This window comes from Uloborus diversus, chromosome 10 (genome assembly GCF_026930045.1).
Source record: "Uloborus diversus isolate 005 chromosome 10, Udiv.v.3.1, whole genome shotgun sequence".
Classification (NCBI taxonomy): Eukaryota; Metazoa; Arthropoda; class Arachnida; order Araneae; family Uloboridae; genus Uloborus; species Uloborus diversus.
In genome coordinates this window covers 18,354,423-18,373,972 of record NC_072740.1, presented here as the reverse complement: position 1 = coordinate 18,373,972, position 19,550 = coordinate 18,354,423, and the positions used below count along the sequence as shown (strand labels likewise).

The following is a 19,550-nucleotide window of genomic DNA, read 5'->3' as shown; positions in this document are numbered from 1 at the left end:
GTTCTGAATGTTTTTCAAGTAAAAATAATGTGGAACCTTCAATGGGCTCTTTGCTTGATAAAATATGTGAACACTTTCAAAGCGTGGAGTTGTCCTTTCAGCACTATTCCTCCCCCCCCCCCCATTTTAAGATCAAATTTCTGTGGGATCATACATAGGTGGGGTCATGCCGTTTTCTGTTTCGACAAAGCTATACAGTCTGTCAAAATGAATGTTTAACAGACGTAGCTTCCGACAACAACTTAAAATCTACCTTCCAGGATAATTAAACCAATAGTCCCCCCCCCCCTCTTCCTTGTCTTGAAAACGAGAAATACCAACTGTTCATTAAAAAACGCAAACCATTTTCATCCATTTGCCACAAATTAACCATTGGGATCAGTGGCGGATCCAGCCGATTGTTTTGGGAGGGGCCATCCGAAATTTTTGAACAAACTTCGAAATCCCCAGAAATTTTATTAAAATGAAGTTTTAAAAACTTAATTTTCGGCGTATCGGGACATTAGGTGAGGGGGTGGATTTAGGAATCTCCCTTGAAAATGTTTCAAAATTTAAATTACCGTGTAATTTTTGAAAATTAGGAAACTAAAAACGCATTTTGTCTATTTTTGATGATGTACCGAGAAAGGTCGGGTTTCAGGTGCTGGCCCCAAAATATTTTTTGAAAATAAAGCTGAGAAACCAAAATATTCTGTCATTATACATCGAGAAGTTAGAAGAGGAGGGATGCTCTTCTAGCTCTTCAGCTGTCCATCATAAAAATGCACCTTTAGGTAATGTTTGCTTACATTTAAGGAAGAGTGAAGGTGCTTCTAATCCTTCCTTTCTGGAAATATTTTGCATTTGAGGCTCTAAAAATTCCATTTTTAACTATTTTTATACATATTTTAGAAAGAGATGGAAAATTCGTGAGCTCCTCCAAAAACCTCCTTTTAAAGCTATCATCACGATAATAAACTAGGGAAGGAGGGGGTCTTATCAAAGATCGTTTGTAATTGAAGTCCCAAAAAATTTCATTTAAGTTGCTTTTAAGCAAGTTAACTGATAAGGGCTGGATAAGCTTGTTTCAGTTGACATTTTTGCCAAATACTTAAAATGCAATTTTTTTACTACATATCAAGGCATTTGTGAAAGAGTATGGGAATAGGGTGTTCTCTCCTTAGTTTCGAAATTAAAGCCATAAAAACGAAAATTTAGGCTCTTTTTGGTCTTCTAAACAATAGGTATACTCTAAGAACAGCAGCATTTAGAGATCGTCCAAGTGTCTGTAGTTGAAATCAAGAAATGATGTAAAAGATGGAGAAAAATTTTGGAAATAAAAGTTTTGTTTTGAGGGTAGGGATATAATTTATCTCCCAATTAAGGCCTATATGCTTCTTTTTCAGTGTAACATATGTGTTAAATTTTGTTATCTTCTCATAATATTTTTTTTCTTTTTTTTTCTTAAAAAAATTCCTACAATCACAAGGCTTTGGGAGGGGCCATGGCCCCCATGGCCCCCCCTCTAGATCCGCCCCTGATTGGGATTACATATTTTCCATCGATGCATGCAGCAAAACTAAATACCGAAGCAATCTAGATGCTAAACTTGACATTTGACTCCAGTTACCTATAATTAAACCCAATATAATAAAATTGTCCAGCTTAAACAATGTGTCACTCTTCCAATTGGTTTGATGCTGAATTTTGATTTTTTTTGGCTTTGTTCTTTATTGATTTCTGTCTGTTCAATTTGATTTTTGCGCTATAGAAATTCTAAATAAAGTTAAGCACTGTAAATTACCTATCTAGTGCTTTTTTAAAGTGAAAATTTCTCCTCTACTTAATGGAGTATTTAATTAAGTTCAATTGACTACAAAGTACAAGTATCTATTCTTTCTAATGACAGGGGTCCACACTGAATATTGATCTATGAAAGGGGTCCGTGGGCCAAAAAGTTTGAGAAGCACTGGTCTACTGTATGTATTAGTATTCTTGAAAAAAAATTTGTCTTGGAAAATTTTAGTCCTGAGATATAGTTATTTTTTCTCTCCAGGGATGAATAAAATTTGGCATTTTTGATCCTTTTTCTAAAAGCTCTAGTAAATTAATTTTAAATAATAGGAAGATAAAACACGGCTTATTGTAAAGTTGAAAGAATGAACTTTTAATTGTGCACAAAAACAATTTTAGTTAAGCCTAATTATAAATTTTCCGAGTTCAAGTCATGATTGGAAAAGTACCTTTTTTCATTCGGAGCCTTAAAAAGTTGACGAGGGACTTTTAATAGAAAGCTAATTTTTTTTTCCTTTTGTAGTTATACATACTAGAAGCACAGGAAAAAAATAGGTTCACACTAGTAGTCCTTCATGGCTGACAAATTGCTTCAACTTAAAGAAAAATGGGCTTTTTCACTCCCCAAAAACGGGATGTTTGTTAGGTGATAAAAATTTGAAAATGCTGCAGTAAAAAGCGTTACATTGCCCTCTAAAATGAAACAAAAACTGTCTTGATTTTTAGATGTGTTGTTGTTGTTGCAAATCTCCGGTGTTTAGCAGCGCTAAACCAGGTCTATGGAATTCGTCACTCTCAAAAAATCCAACACCAACATTGGATCCGCCAAAAGATCCAACCTTGGAAGTCCCAGACAATTCAGTATATGTTCGGGGGTGGCCTGATGGTCGGCGCACTTCACACAGGTTGGAAAAGTCTTTTTTCCATTGCAATAAGTCAATGATTTTAGATGTCCACTAATGAGCCTAGTGATGGTCGTCTGATCTCGCCTACCACACTTGAAAGATAATGCACCTCCCGGGCACTTCGCCTGGTACCAATTATGGGTAGGAGGGACAGTCCAGGAGGACTTTGCTTCTCTTTTAGCCTTAGAAAATAGCTCCAAGTAAGTCAAAGAATCAGGTGTATATAATGGCTCACCAGTCCCTTTTTTAGCCAAGATATCGGCCATCTCGTTACCGTGAACATCAACGTGAGATGGAATCCACTGAAAATGCACCTCTCGAAAAGAAGAAATATGCTCCAGTTTGTTAATAATAGAAACACCAGTACCATCACCCACTTTATGCCGATTAGAGAGGTATTGGATGGAACTTCGGCTATCTGACAGAATCCAAACGGCTGAAAAGCCGGGAGAAGACAAAATTGAATCGAGCCCCTCATCGATAGCAATAAGCTCGCTTCTAAACACTGAGCAACAGTCTGGATTTCTTCTGCTTAATTTTGTTGCACACCCTTGGAATAAAATATAAACACCACTACCAGAGCAGTTACGTTCATCCTTACTACCATCCGTATACATTATAATAGAGTCTTCAGGGATATTGTTTATCACTTCCAAAGCCAATTGTTTCAAATAAGCCGGTGCATCTGATTTCTTGTTCACCTGGAAAGGAAGATCCGTGTGGAAGTAGACTCTGTTTAAACCAATTGAGGGATTAATGCTCTGTTTCAAACTATGCTGAATTACATTTTTTGGGATCAAGTTGTCTGAGTCAGCCAAGCTTAAAGGGCTATTTTTCTTTAATCTTTCATTGTTGGTCCACCCCAACAAGAACTCAGACGTTCGATTCTGGGTCCCATAACTGGTGAGCTTTGAGAAATATTTCACCAAATTAGTTTTTCTCCTAAGGCTGAGAGGTTGCAGATCGGCCTCATATAGTACTATCTCATTTGGGCAACTATTACGAAGTCCTGTAATAATACGAGCCGCACTGAGCTGTACCCTTTCAAGCTTTTGTAAGTTGGTGTTTGAGGCACAGCTGTAGACTGGATAGCCGTATTCTAGAATAGGCCTTATTAGGGCCATGTAAGTAGTTCTGAGAGTTTTAGAGTCGGCACCCTAGTCGCGCCCTGAAATATATTTTAAGATCATTAAGCGTTTTTTGCTTTTTTGTATTAAGTGATCGATATGTCTATTGCAAGTAACTTCGCTGTCCAGAACAAAGCCCAAGTATTTAGGGTGCTTTTCCACCGCAAGTGGATGAGCATTCATATAGATTTTTGGCTGATAGTTAAAAAGTCTCCTATTTGTTGTAAAGAAACTAACTGTAGATTTGGAAGGGTTAAAACACAATTTGTGACCCTCTGCGAAACCACACACTTCATTGAGTGTAGAGTTGATGCAATGTTCCAATTTATTGATGTCAGGGCCAGAGTCCCATAGCACCAAGTCCCATAGCACCAAGAGATATAAACCTTTAAATAAAGCATTTGTTTTTGGTAAAAAATTATGTTTTGTAAGTAGAGTTAATAAAAATTGAAAGTTATTTGTTGTTTAAAATTACATTTTGCAAATATATTTCAGTGAAACATGGTTATATGGTATTTTTAAAGGTATTTATCCAGTCTACTTGGCCTCTTTTAAGTAATGTGCGAAAGTTATTATTGTATTACTTTAAAACTTATATCTCTTCTACGCCCTAGAAAAACAAGACAGTTTTTGTTTTGTTTTAAAGTGTAATGTAACTGCTTCTTACCCTAGCATTTTCAAATTTTTATCACCTACCCCACAGGTCGCTTTCAGGCAGTGAAAAAGCTCATTTTTTCAATTATTTTTAAGTTAAAGCAATTTTTCATAATGAAGTACTGCCAGTATTGGCTTTTTTTTTCTTCTGCAGCTGTATTATGCACAATTAACTGCAACAGGAAGAAAAATTAGTTCCCTACAGTAAATTCAACATCGATTTTTTTTTTTTTTTTTTTTTTTGGCTCGAAATGACAAAAACGGCCTAACTAGAAATTTTTCCATTGTCAAATCGTGATTGAAAAAGTGCCGTTTTCGTCATTTCAAGCCTTAAAAAAAATCAATGATTTACTAAATAATCTTTTTTTTCGAAGTAAAATGAGAAAGATCTCTACTTTAAGTCTCCTTGAATAGGACTAATAGCCTAGCTATTTTATAAAGATATACTGCGTACATTAATCTGATTGCTGAAGAATTATTTTGTAACTATGATTTTTAAATGAGGAGTAAAATGCGTATGTTGAAAAATAATGGAAGCTTCTATAATTAATTCTAATTTTTAAGCTCACTTACAACAACAGAAATTATCTACACAAATTTCATAAATTCCTTATTTACATAAAGCACAAATGAAGTTGCATGGCTAAATTCCAGTGATGTTTTTTCTGGGTGAACCTCACACTTCCAAACCTTCACTCACGAAAATTTGTAAAGAAATTAATTTTTCGTACTTCGTTTGGTGTTTTTGGGTTGCTAGCCATTCTTTCTTCTTTTTTTTTTTAATTTTATTTATTTTTATTTATTTATTTATTTATTTATTTATTTATTTATTTATTTTTTGAAAATAAGGCTCAGAGTAAATTGTTGTCTATGCAGTGTGAAAATTCTAGCAACAAACAACAGCATGATCTCGCTTTTACGCATTTTTGACACTCCTCAACAGAAGAGCGATAGCTCTTCATTAGACTCAAATAGTAAAGAAGCTAAACATCAAAATATTTGAGACGCTCGCATATGCTCCATGCAATGTTTTCATCAGGTTTAATCAATCTTTCTGATCAACAACTTCTGAGGAAACGAATGCTTTGAATTCCTTTTATCTGAGGACATTGTATTCATAAGTAAAGCTTTTTCCACATGGCTTAAGTGCTATCATTCTCGATGAAAGCACTAAAACCGTGGCTTTGTAATGACAAACTTAATTCTTTAAATGTAAAATATGTCAGCAAGTAAGCAAATATTTTCATACTTAGAGTATCGAATGTGCAAGAGACAAATGACTAAAAAAGGAGCAAAATTTGCTTCAAGCCACTTGAACATGAGACTTCATCAGAGACAGGCATGTTAAAACTCGGCCATTACATTATTTTTTTCCGGAACCCCCTAAAAACCTCTCGTGAAACTGCCATGAGTTTGCAAACCACCAGTTGGGAATCGATGCTCTAATGCATGGGTTCCCAAACTTTTCGAAATTGCTGTACTATTTACAAAATTGGAATTTTCTTGTGGCATAGGTGATGCAGCATGTTTATCTATATGTATATTTATAGATGAGCGTGGTGTGCTAAGTGACATTTATAAATTTAATGAAAGTGCAAATGATTGTATCTTGTAACTTGACTGTTTTGCATTTGGCAAGACATTCAGAGACATAGTATTGTAAGCAATATTGTAGTTCATTTGGTAGTAAGAAGTGAAATATCATAGTAGATTTACCTATGAAAAAACTTTTATTTTAACATGTAAGTTACGTCACATCTGCTTACTTAATTATATTTTCTTGTTACTTCCTTTTACGTAATGAAGGAAGTATTGTATTCACAAAAATAATTTCACTAAAAAATCAGCCTAAATTTCCATTTTGCTCGCCCCCAGATAAATATTGAGTTTTTTTTCAACCTGATTGTATGTCAATATATGCTTAAGAACATATAGACACCCAAAATATCCATTTTGATGATCTCCGAGTTAATTACAACGAGTTTTCTCGTGATGTCCTTATGTATGTGCATATGTATCTCGCATAACTCAAAAACTGTATGTCCTAGAAAGTTGAAATTTAGTACATAGACTCCTAGTAGGATCTAGTTGTGAACCTCCCCCCTTTTGGTTGCATTTGGATGTTCCAAAGGAGGTCTTTTACACCTTTTTAGGGGAAAATCATTGTTAATTTCAGTGCAAACTCAACTGCTGTTATAATTTGGCAAATACTTGGTGACATATCGCCAAGCTTTTGGTCGCCAACTTAGCGACAAATTTGGCCTTTTTCTTTTTCCAATTTTTTAAATCTGGATTCAAATTAGCCACATTTAGAGAGTAAACCATTGAATCGCATTAAAATTGCCAATGTTAGTAAAACTTCCCTGTATGAAACGTTTTCTTTGCATCAGTTTGCAACAAACTTGGGGTGAAGATATTTAAAGTGTTTCTTTGCTTACTCTGAGGCACTTTTATCATTAAATTGGGGTAAAAGGAAGGCATGGGATGTTTTTTTGTGAACCATCATTTTAATAACCATAAGCCAGCACCAGTTTCTACAATATCATTTGCATGAATCTGTTATAATTTGCAGTTTTTTACTTTTAGCAAAAGAAGCTGTTCAGAAGGAAATAATGGAAAAAGAATTAGAAGAGCAAAGACGTCTTAAAAAATTGGAAAAAGAAAAACGTAAAGCAGAATCTAAAGCAAAACGAAATGAAAAACGTGATAAAAGACACATGGAAGACAATGAGGAGGAATTTAATGGTATTTTTTGTTCAGTTTCAACTGTTTCATTTTATTTGGTTTTAATAACTTTTACTGTTATATTTATTTTGTTGGTTTTATTAAATTCGATTATTTAATTTAGGGTAGTCTCGAGCTGGCACCAGGGGCCATGGTCCCCTCAAACAGCTGAAAAAGATTTTAAATGAGGGTTCAGACTTAATTCTACAGTCTGATCCCGATTTAACAAACCTCTAGGTAGCGAATTTTGCAATTTAGTGCATTTTTCATTTTTTCTGACTAAAATGAAGGCAAAACCCCCTATTTACCGAGTAATAAACTCTGAATTAACAAATTTTTTTAATGGCAGATTTTTATTTTTATTTTTTTTTGTAATTTCAGTTAGGAAATATTGGATTGTTTCCAAATGATGTATCCATCTTGTCCGAAGCAGAAAATACATTTTCGGAATCGGCAATTTTTGATCGGAAAGGGGTAAACCAATAAATAGCGATTCTGATGCAGAAAACTATAATGAAACTCCCATTAAAAGTTACTTTTTCTAAAGCTTTACGAGGCCTGGAAACTGTAAAATCATATCTCATGCAGCAGGTTGTAAATGACACAGTATTTTCTTCTCTCCATAAAGCCGAAAGAGAACTGTTTCGAGTGTCAAGTAGCAAGGAAATTGCAAAACCTATTACTCAAATTTAAAAATTTAAAATTAACTGATGTGTAGTTAGTCGTGGAATGCTGAGTAAAATGTGTACACTTTCTATTTATGGATATTTTTGTGCTGTTGCTTATTAAGCCTCTTAGATAAGGTAAGTGCAATTTTTTTCGCACACCAACATTGCGAAAGCCCTCAATTTAACGAATAAAAGTTTCCGGCGTATGTAGGCGTATGTGTCTTGTGTAGGCGTGTGCGTGTGTGTATGTACACGCGCCTTTGTGTGTGTAGGCATTTGTGCGTGTGTATATGTACGCGACAGTGTGTAGGAATTCATGTGTGTTAGCATGCATGCATGTGTGTATGTATGTGTGTCTGTGTAGGATATGGACAAAACCTGGGTAACGGTTTTCAATAGAGGAGCAGCAGCGGGAGGGGCCGGGCGAGGGTGGTGCTGCAGAGGAAGGCAGGGGGAAAATAAAATCATAGAAACGTCATTCAAAGGTCAAATGAAAGCAATAAGCAATTTATGATTGCTCAACTGAATTCAGCTTTTCAGTTTTTAGCTATGGCTGAAATACATTAGCCAAATATTAAAACTACGTCTTTCTTGTCATCCACCCTGAATCCGACTTTTCTAATCCCCAACCATCTACTGAACTTAATCTATCTGGGATTCTTACCTATTTATGGATCACTGTTGGTGGTAGATGATGCCTAGCAGCGTTTGCATTGAATAAAACTGTGACACATTCTTTTTCATCATCGTTCACGACTTGGTATACATTTTTGTCACCTTTCATTATAAGCACTTGGGATACCTTTGGGTTGGGAAAAAAAGCAGTTTCGTCGGAATTAAAAAATCAATTTGGATTTTCTAAAGTGCCAAATGATTGTTGTCTTTTAAATAGTCGTAAATGGTCTTGAACCAGTTGCCTAGGCTTTCTGTAATTACTTCTGAACGGGATGATGTGAGGTTTTCACTGATCCTATGAGCGACTGAAGGGATCAGTTAAAACCATTGTACCATGATTTCCCAGGTCTTCCATCGGTAAAAGAATTATTTCTCCCCAATTCCTTTAAGAGCAGCTGCACATTGCCTAAAAATTCTTCTTTTAATATCGGAAAACCAGCATTAGATAATGAGGCTATCCAGAGTACGAGTATTTTCTCCTCACCCTTTGAAAGCACTAGGTCTGGACCTATCCTTCTTATGCTAGGATAAACCCCTTTCACTTTGTTCAAAAGTGTAACTCGTGGGGCTCTATTTTTACTTTCTGAAGCGGCCACACTCATACCATTACTATTTACATCCAATAAGACAGTTTGCATATGTTTTTCACTGTAAGAGAATTTCCTAGCGGGGGGGGGGGGGGGGGCATCTTGAACTGAAAAAAAAAGAGATTTATTCACTATTCTGAGGGTTCCAAAAAATATGGCATGAGTAACAGACACCTTTTTGGACCAGCAACAGACACCCTGTTTGACACTAGTCACGTTGTTCGATTTTCAATGTTGAACCTGTTGGCACAATCAAATCAATGAATAACCTCATCTGGAGCAAAAAAAAAAAAAAATAGATAAAAACGAAAAAGGCTTCAAGGATGAGTAACAGACATAGATAAAAACTCACATTAGAAGTGATTGTACGTGAAAAACAATGTGAAAACCGAAAAAAGCATAGTTCAAACATTAAAAAATACCTCCAGTTTGCAATCATACTGACATTTTACAAAGCAAAATGATGGTTGAAAACACTCACCTTCTTAACGTAAACAGCTAGCTGCAGCATAAAACACCAACTACCTCGAGGTAGCTATTCATAACCTTCCACTACTGCCTTGTAAATACCAATTGACTCATGAAATTCACTCTGATAACACTAGATGACTGCACCCTATTCATTGGCCGCAGCAACATCAGTTTAACCCGCCTAAAATTCTTATTATTTTAATCCAAACTTATGACTGTCTGTTACTGGTGCCGTCACCCTACTTGATGCATGTTACATCAAAAACCCACAAAAAACATGCCCAATTATTTCCAAATATTTATTTCTCAAAGTCAGGGGGGGGGGGGGGCTATTGCCCCTTCCTGATCCCTCTAAATAATGAGAATGTTTTAGAGTCACTTTTATTCAACTACATCAACATTTGCTGAAAAAGTAAAGCTTTTTTTTCCTCTGATGCATCACATGAGATGAATTTCAATTAACCCAATTCAAATTCACAAAGCTGCCAACTTGTACGATTTAGCCATACATAGTAAGATTTTTGGACATTTTGTACAATTATATGGTCTTATGGCAGATTTGTACGAGAGCTGAATAATTCTTTATTGGATAACAGCATGGAGAACATTTTAATCTAATAGAGTAAGAACCCATGAGTGCTAGACCTAAAATTTTTCTGCGTAAGGACTTCACAGCAGGTAAAAAAGGTTCGCTATTATTTAAGCTGAGTCGTGCTGACTTTGACAGGAAACAGGTAGCAAAGTTGCGTCAAAAACTGAGTCATTCTATGTCAAGTGACCACCAGACCATCTCTGATTTGAACGAAATTTTGTAAAGGTGCTGACATGCCTTTGAAACTCACCTGTACAAATTTTCAGCATCCAAATCCTGAGGATCTAGGATCGATAAAAAAAAGGCTCCAAAATGGCGGATTAGCTTTGTGAAGTGGCAGTTTCCCCATTAGAGGCCATTTTGGAGTGAACTTTTTTTTTTCTTTTTTAGGTATCCTAGATCCTCATGACTTGTGCCTTGGAAGCTTATTTGCATAGGTTAGTTTCAAAGGCATGTCTGCACTTTTGTAGAATGTCCTCCAAATCAGAGATGGTTGAATGGGGACCACCAGGTCACATGACATGGAATAAATCTATGATGTTTAGCATTTTGCCGCAATTTTACGCGCACCTTTGCTACCTGTTTCCTGCCAAAACCAGCTCGACTTAGCTTAAATAATAGCAAATCTTTCTTACCTGTTGTGATGTGCTTACGCAGAAACATTTTTGGCCTTCATACTATAACGTAGGTCTGGCACTCATGGGACTGTAAGAACTTACCGAGAAACTATTGTTTTGAACAAGTTTTTGACAATCAATTTTTGAAAGCTGCGAAGTCAGCTACTTTTCAAAGTTATAGTTCAAAGAAATAAAAGTTTATTTACTTATTTTTAAATTTACAGTTGGCTATCTGTTTAACGACTTTCAAGGGACCGCAAAAAATCGTCCTTAAGCAGAAAGCGTCCTTAAATAGAATGCTTTTAACACTACAGTAGACCATCTGGGACCGTGAAAAGCCTTTGTTAAATAGAGAAAGTCATTAAATAGAGCGTCGTTAAACAGAGAGCCAACTGTTTTATTTTTTTTCTTATAAAAGCACAGATCAAGTAAAGCTAAGGATTTGAAGCTACTATAATACTTTAAATTTTAATACTTTGCTTTATAATGGTCAAAAAAGCATAGAAATATAGCCACCACATACATTGTAAGATTTTTTAAGTTGGTATGTTGGTAGCTATGAATTCATTTATTTTTCAGTTCCCCAATGTTGCATAATGTACTATTGCTATTTTAGTAGCAAATTTTGCTGCTACATGCCAAGCAACTTTTAAATTGTCACTATTTATTTCAGAATCATCTACATTTTTGCAAGAATCAGTGCCAGTTAGGTCTTTATCAACTTCACTGCTACTATTTCTAGCATTTTTTTTCTCTAATTCTTCCAAAAGTTTTAGTTTTTGTTGTCTTTTAAAAAATCTTTATTTCATTAAGTAAGAAGTGGATCAATGAAAATTAAAAGACATAACTGATTTTTTGAAAAAGAGAGAAGAAAGAAAAATAAAAATAAAATCCCAAGATCAATTTTATGAATAAATGGTTTCTTATCCTTTCAGTACATCAAAATGTAGCGTTTTTTTTTTTTTTTTTTTTTTGCAAACATTTCTCCTGAACCTTTTTCGAGACTTCAAACATTCTGCACCCCCTTTATTTTTTGTATTGTTAAGTTGTAATTTCAAATTAATTTGCAGAAATTAATTTCTGTAGGATATTTTAGTTTATCAAGTTGAGATGAATATAATTTACTTTGTTTTAAACTGCCTTTTTTCAACAGGTGATGATGTTGCTGAAAATGTGGAGACTGCTCCAGTGATTACATTTAGAGGTAAATGCGTAAAAAGACTTCGCATTGCACAGTTTATTATAAACTAACAATAGTGGAAAAAAGTCTTTGCATTGCATAGTTTATTAGAAAGTATCAATATTATTAATCACTATGTCACCCAGACAACTAAATACTTTATACAAGCAGTAAAATATGTATAATGTAATACCTAAAATATACTTCCACAGTTAATGATGGTTCTTTGGCTGTAGCACAATCACCAACCATCTTGCTCACTTATATATGACTGAAACAAGACCCCTTTTTTTAAATCGTAATCAAGTATTAATAATGTGTCTTATTGAATATTAAAAAAAGAGAACATTAATACTACACTTGAATTTTTAGCTATTTGTTATCATACACATAAGGTTTCAAGAAAGTTGTTTAAAATAATATCAAAATCTATCTATCCACACCGTATAAATTAATGTTAAGTAACTTGAAATGGAAAATTCTGATTCCTTCAAAGCAGGGCTGCTGTCTTCAAAACTGAATACTTTCTGATGACCACCCCTTCCTTGTTCCCTTATCATCACTAAAGAAGAGATAAAAATTTCGTTTTTGGAAATTTTGTGAGGGAACCTCATTACTTTTCATCTATCGTTTACCTAAAATTGCGTTTTTAAGAATTCATTAACAAAATATAAAGCTTCAGTTTCAGAAAAATTTGTAGAAGTTTTCCCGCACCTGTAATGTCAACAAAAACAGCCTGAATTTGACTAGAATTACTGTCAAAATGTCCTAACTGCCAAAAAATTGCCTGATTTTTGATGTCAAAAGCGAACATTTATCAGGGTAAGAACGCTGAACGCATTCATCTCTTAGCACTACCAAAAATGTTCTTACACCAGCTTAAAGTACATTTCTCCGCACTGAGGAGAAGAAAAGGCTCTTTTCATGGTTACACAAATAATGCTGAAAGAATGTCAATTGCATGCATAGAAAGAAATGATTGAGCACTGGATTGTGGGGGGGGGGGGGGAATCCAAATATAATTTCACACACACTCAATGTGTAAGTGCCTCTTTCAGAAAATTTTCAAAACTGAAAGCCAAAAAAGGTCCTTTTATGTTTTTATGTTTTTATGTTTGCCCTGTTATGTTTTTCTGACATTAAGAGAAGGGATTAAGGGCTCTCCTCAGAATGTTTTGATATTGAAGGTCTAGCAACCAGTGAGGCATGAAATTCTTCCCTGGATCTGACATTTTCCCCATTTTTGTCATTTTCCTTTTTTCTCCCCGTTTTTGTTATTTCCCTAATTTTATATGCATTCATGAAGGAAAGGAAATGCAATTAAACATGAAATTAAATTACATGTACAGTCTACTCCCGCTATTTACGTTATTCGAGTCAAATGAAATTGCTATTGTACAAGTTTTTCATGAGAAACAAGTTTTAAAGCTATTTTAAATTTCTCACCTGCAAAAAGAAAGTTTTCCAAAGGGAATACAGGAGTTGAGGTGTCACATTCGTTTTTGGCTGCTTAACATTGGTTTCGTGCAGGGGCCTGCACAGGGGGGAGAAGGGACACCTGGTGGCCTGATCCTGAAGGGGGCCCCAACATTTTTAAAACTAGTCGTGAAATATATGTATGGACTTAGGGGTAAACAACGTAGATGGGGGCAGTAAAAGTCACTTGTGACAGGCCTCAAAATTTCTGTGTATTCCCCTAATTTTGTGAATGGACATTCCCTTTAGCATCACTAAAAATGGAAGTTTCCTACACCTTACTAATCTGGGCATTGTTTTATTAGTGTAAGCGAATAACCACTTCACGTTCTTCACTTATATCTTTTATTGTAATGAAGTTGGGGAAATATAATTTCACCCTGTGCAATTTCTATTTGTGTTTATTTATTTATTTTTCAAATTGCATGCATGTTTAAGTTTTATTTTAACCTCGGGAAAGGTTAGATACTTTTTTTTTTTGAACTCTAATACATATATTAATTAAATTTTTTTTCTTTGGATCTTATTTCTTCGAATATTCAATAGTTGTTGCATCTGTATTCGTCTGGTATTAAGAGCTACTGATGAACACTAAAGCTACTGAAAATTGCTAAGATTACTACTGAAAACTTGAATAGGAGAAGAGTATCGCTGCGTGCGGTACTGTGTCATTTTATACCTCTTTCCCATTGATGTAGTGCATGGTAACAGTATACTATGTTGAATGACGCAGCTTTTTTTTCAAGTACAATATATATATATATATATATATATATATATATATTGTCTGAAAACGGTAATGTAAAGTTAAGAAATGGGTTTAAAGCAGTTTGAGGGATGTTAAATGTCTAAAATAATTATGTATGTTCGTTACCTTACACTCTCTTTTCCACAACATGAAATTTTGACTTACACGAGGATCTCTTGGAAGAAATCCCTCGCTTAAATGGAGACTCGACTGTACATTTTTTTATTTTTTTTTTTGAGATATATTTAAAACAGTGAAAATTCAAAATTTTTGACTTTGTCCCTTTTTCCATGACATGGGAGGTAAGTGAACATGTGTGCATTGTCTCTTTTGTGTATGAACTTATCTTTATATAAAAAGTACATAGCGGATACCTGAGAAGTGTAATATAAGTAATTATATCTTTTACTTTTAACCATGAATATTTTTACATCATAATTGTTGAATATGTACTTTCAAATTTATTTATGTGTTACTGTGTGTTTGATGATATGAGGGCAATTCGGAAAGTAACCGCCTTTTGGCCGTGGCACTGGAAGTATGGTTCGGAGCGCCCTCAGTTGAATGCACGAGCAATCTATGATTCAGTAAGCTTCCAGTGGGAGAGTGAGAGTGTTGTAAGAGCAAGCATTTGCTAGTTATAGAACGACAAAATGAGTGCCGCCATATGAAGTCCCGCGAAATGTCAGGTGCGAGGAGTGATAAGACTTCTTTTGGCCAAAAAAATGTCAGCAGCGGATATCCATCATGAATTGTGTTACGTATATGGCCCAAACATTATGAGTGAAGGTGTAGGGCGTCAGTGGATACGCTTTTTCAAGGATGGAAGAACAGATATCCATGACGAATCACGGAGTGGAAGGCTCTCTGTAGCCCAGACTTGGCTGCTTCTGATTACCATCTGTTCACTACAATGAAGAAGTGGCTTGGGGGACAGCATTTCGCTGACAACAAGAAACTTAAAAGCGCAGTGACACATTAGCTTAAATCGCAGGCGGCCGCTTTTTACGCAGATGGAATTGGTAAATTGGTAAAACTGTATGACAAGTGCCTAAATAATGGCGGCAACTAGGTTGAAAGATAGAGGAGAGTTGTACCTTTGATATGTTAATAAATGTTTTTCCTCTGTGCTGGTTTGTCTTATTTACAGCGATTCTAAAGTTAATTTCCGAATTGCCCTCGTATTTATAACCGTTTCTTTCAAAACTTTTACATTTGTTGAGATATTAATAGTTAGTTGAAAACCTTCTTCTTACTTTGATTACTTCTTTTCAGGATTTTTCTCATCATTTTTTCTATTTTTCCTGTTGGGATCTGCAACTGTCTTTTTGTATCACATGTATCAAGATGAGCATTTTCAAAGGAAAACACTGCCAAAATTACAAGCTTTAGCCTCTGAATATGCTACTAAATTCCAACATTATGTTTCAAGATTTTTATCTGCTTTAATTCCTATTTTTAAAGATTTAAAATCAGATTTTTTACAGGTTGCTCATCATGCAATGATATTAGTTACTAACTTTTTTAGACAGTTAGAACATGGTGTCAAATTATTAATGTCATTTTATTATTCATAATACAGACAGTACAATTTATGTTTTCATAAGAAATTACGTTAAATTTTAAAATGGGTTTGATTAACATTTGAAGAAGTTTATTTACACTATGAGAGTTTCTTCAAAGATGACTAAAATTCTATGTTTCTGACACTTTTTTTTTCAGTCTCAAACCAGTAAACATAAAGTTAAGTATAAATTATTATAAGAAACTGAGCATTGCATTATATCTGTAATGAAAGCGTTTATTACATTATTTGCGTAAAACATATTTTATGCCAAACTTAAACATATGTCCAGTGTATGACTTTTTGTATGAATTGACCATTTGTACTGATACATTTGAGTGAATAAAATAATATAAACACGTTGCATGTAGCAATTATATTGTTTGGGAGACCATTTTTTCTGAAATATGAATTTAGTATGCATCCAAATTACGTACAGTAAACTCCCGATTATCCGCGGAATTGGGTGGCACAAGTGCCGCGGATAATAAAAATCGCGGATAACCGCAAAAACACTAAAATGGGGGACAAATCAGGTAAAAATTGTCCTATCTCAAATTCTTAACTGTATTGATGCATAACACTTTCTGCAAACAGTGAAAATATATATAGAGTACAGTACAAATGTTTTGCATTTTTGCACAACCGAACTTAACAAGCAAGTGTATGTACGATGAAGAACGCACAATAATAATAATAACAATAATAATAATAATAATAATAAAATTAAATCAAATCAATCAATCAAGCAAAAGCAACTGAGAGTAAATGTATAATTTTTCAAAAAAAAAAACTAGCCACTGGTATTCGCTTTTTACTGCGAAAATACATGTTCGTGATTGTTGATTGATTCGCGGATAATCCGCCCCGCGGATAAACCGCTCGCGGATAATCGGGAGTCTACTGTACTTAAAAAACTAGTATCAAGTTGTAACAGTGTTTCAAGATTTAAGTTCCCTTGAAAATAGTAAATAAATAGGAATTCAAATATATATATTAAGAATTAAAATTTTTTTGGTTCGTTTTTCAAACAAAGATGGAGTTTCCACTGCTGATGAGTACTAGGGCCATTTATTAATTGGTTTTCTGTTCTTCCTTTAATTTTTTGTGCTAGCGTAACGTATTTTATTTAAACCTTAAAAACTTTTATAAGCAATTCACTTGGCTTAACTGTTTGCTGCTTTTGCGCATCCTTAAGCTTTGGATTTGATATTTCTGTTACCTTGTACAAATTTATATATTTAATGTATATATGTATATATATATATATACATACCTGCCAACCCTTCCGGATTTCCCGGAAGTTTTACGGATTTTTATGTCCTTTTCCGTTTTTCCGGTTATGAGCAAAATCTTCCGGATTTTTCACGTTTTGTAGAAAAAATAATTATCTCGCCAATTTTGGCACCGCGTTATAGTCCAAGTAGCCAAGGAAAGGTTGCCGTAAGAGAATGGCAGGTGAAAAAGCGAGGCAAGATTATGACGTCACTGAGTGATACAGCGCATGACTTCATCGGGATCCAATCAAAGCAAGCGTCGCGGCGGGCAACTAGGGGCACAATTTTGGCGCCAATTATCTTCTCATTCTCTCAATTCGAGCTGTTTTTGCTTCGTTCTTTTTTTAAGATGAGTAACAAATGTTATTTCCAAACTTTGAAAGAAAGCAATAAAAGTAATATTACGAAAGTAAGTTCAATTGATATAAAATTCATAACTAATATATTGTTAAATGTAAAGAGGGTAGGTGTCCTGTTTGATTTTATTTTGCGTTAAAATCTTTTGGATAAAAATAAAAAAATCTTCCGGATTTTTTTTCTCGGAGGTTGGCAGGTATGTATATATATATATATGCACATACACACACTTCATATTCTTGTTTTAAAGAGAAATCCAAATTGCATTGGTAATATAGCCCACTAAATTTAGGATTTTTTGCACCACAAATTTATAATTAAGAAATATTTTCAGAATTAGTTCCTCATAGCATGTAGAGTAAATCCTAAATTGTCCCCTAAGATCCCATGTGAGCTTCCATCCAAAATGGCGGATCAAAGATGACCGCCTAGTACTTTTTGTTTTCTTTATAACTCGATCAAAAATTAAGGTTTTTCAGTTTTAAAAAAACCTGTGCGCTCTAAAAGTAATATTGTTTTGACATATTCCCTAAAATAACGGATTAAAAAGTTCAAACAATTGTTTTGACATCAAAAGCTAAAATTTCTATTTTCTACGTAATATGCAGCAGAATAAGCTACTAAAATTAGGAATATTTTATGGCTTTCTTTTTAAAATATGAAGTGCAAAATGATTGATATATTCAATTTATTGAATAATAAAGACCTTTCATTCCATTTCTGAAAGAAATCTTGATATTTCTCGCTTTGGTATGAAAATAGGATAAGAGAAAAAAAGTGACCTTTTATAATGAATTTTCAAAAAAAATGCAGAATATCATTTATTTAGTACTTTAAAAACTGACGTGTAATATCTTTTTGAAAAGCATGTAAAATGTATAAAGAGAAGATAGTAGGGCCTGTAAGAAAATAGGAAAAAAATTTTAAAAAAAATCATCAACATTCAATATCATCATCCTCATCTTCGAAACTTTGACCAGAAATTGAATTTTTACATGTTTCATCTAAACAATCATGCAAAACTTGGGAAAATTAAAGGTCGGCGTTTTTATTGGCATCTAGATCACAGTCTCACATAATTACTGTTAATTTGTAGTCACAAAACATTGAATGCGTAATTCCTTCGAAAACTTCGGGAAGTGACAAAAGCGTTGTAAACAGTCCACCTTCTTTCATAACACATCCCCATTTAATTGGATTCATGTTTTTACTAAGCCACTGTTGTACTTTTGGATAAACTTAAAATGGATGCTGTGAAGCAACTGCACTTGTGGGTGGAAAAGTTGACAAGTTTTAAATTTTTGAAGAAGGTGTTTTTGTTACTTAATTATTATGGCGGTTGTATCCATGGGTGCAAGACCTTCCGTCTTGGACAAATTTCCGAGACGGAGGTCGGGACGGAAAGAAATTCGATGCCTTTCTTTCAGTTTTTACTTAAAAAAGAGAAATTGAGTGTTTGGAAAATATGCTTTAATTACTGGACCGTTCCATAACCACGAATTTACATCGATATTCTCTCGGTTTTCCGCCATGGGCTTGTTTTGTTTGCAACGTGCTTTTGGAGGAGTGGCTTTTCGACTCGCGCCGTTTGACTTTTTTTAGGTATAGCTCTGTAATTTCCAACTCACTGCATTGCAGACCGATGAGTTACTCGCTATTCTCCCTGTTTTTTCGAAATAATTGGCTCTAATCGAAAATTTAGCCTTTTCTCATGCTATTTTCGATCATTCTTTCGTTTTTTTCATTTGCGGTTTTTTTTGTTTTTTTTTGCAAACTTTACACGCATAAATGAAAATTATGTACACTCTTAAAATATCTTAAAGAGCTGAATCTGAATCACCGATTGAGAGTGATTGCTGACAAGATGAAATGTTTTCGCCACATCAAAGGGCGTCCACATACCAGGTAAAACGGAAACTATCAGGGATTTTGAATATCTCGATGAAAATGGGAATTTTGGAAATAATCGAGAGGAAATCTCAAGCTGGTTGGAAACACCGATGAGCAAACGTTCCTGCATTTTTGACAAAGACTTTAAGAATCACTAAATTCCAATGTCATTGAATCTAACAATCGCTAGAATGTAAATATGGGAAGGGGGGGGGGAGAGAAAGAAAAGGAGAAAAATAACGGCAGCACGAATTTGCGAAAAAAC

At 34.4% G+C, this 19,550-nt stretch overlaps 1 protein-coding gene across 2 annotated transcripts in view; it reads left to right on the top strand.

Moving 5' to 3' along the window:
* The window catches only part of LOC129231803 (leucine-rich repeat-containing protein 59-like), a 53,537-nt gene extending 37,420 nt beyond the window's left edge, over positions 1-16,117 (top strand). For both annotated transcript variants that reach the window (XM_054866177.1, XM_054866178.1), the window contains 3 exons: positions 7,046-7,204; positions 11,947-11,997; positions 15,473-16,117. In XM_054866177.1, coding sequence (XP_054722152.1) covers positions 7,046-7,204; positions 11,947-11,997; positions 15,473-15,774 — 512 coding nt within the window. In that variant the 3' untranslated portion in view covers positions 15,775-16,117. The remainder of the gene's footprint in view (positions 1-7,045; positions 7,205-11,946; positions 11,998-15,472) is intronic.
* Positions 16,118-19,550: the final 3,433 nt, after the last annotated feature.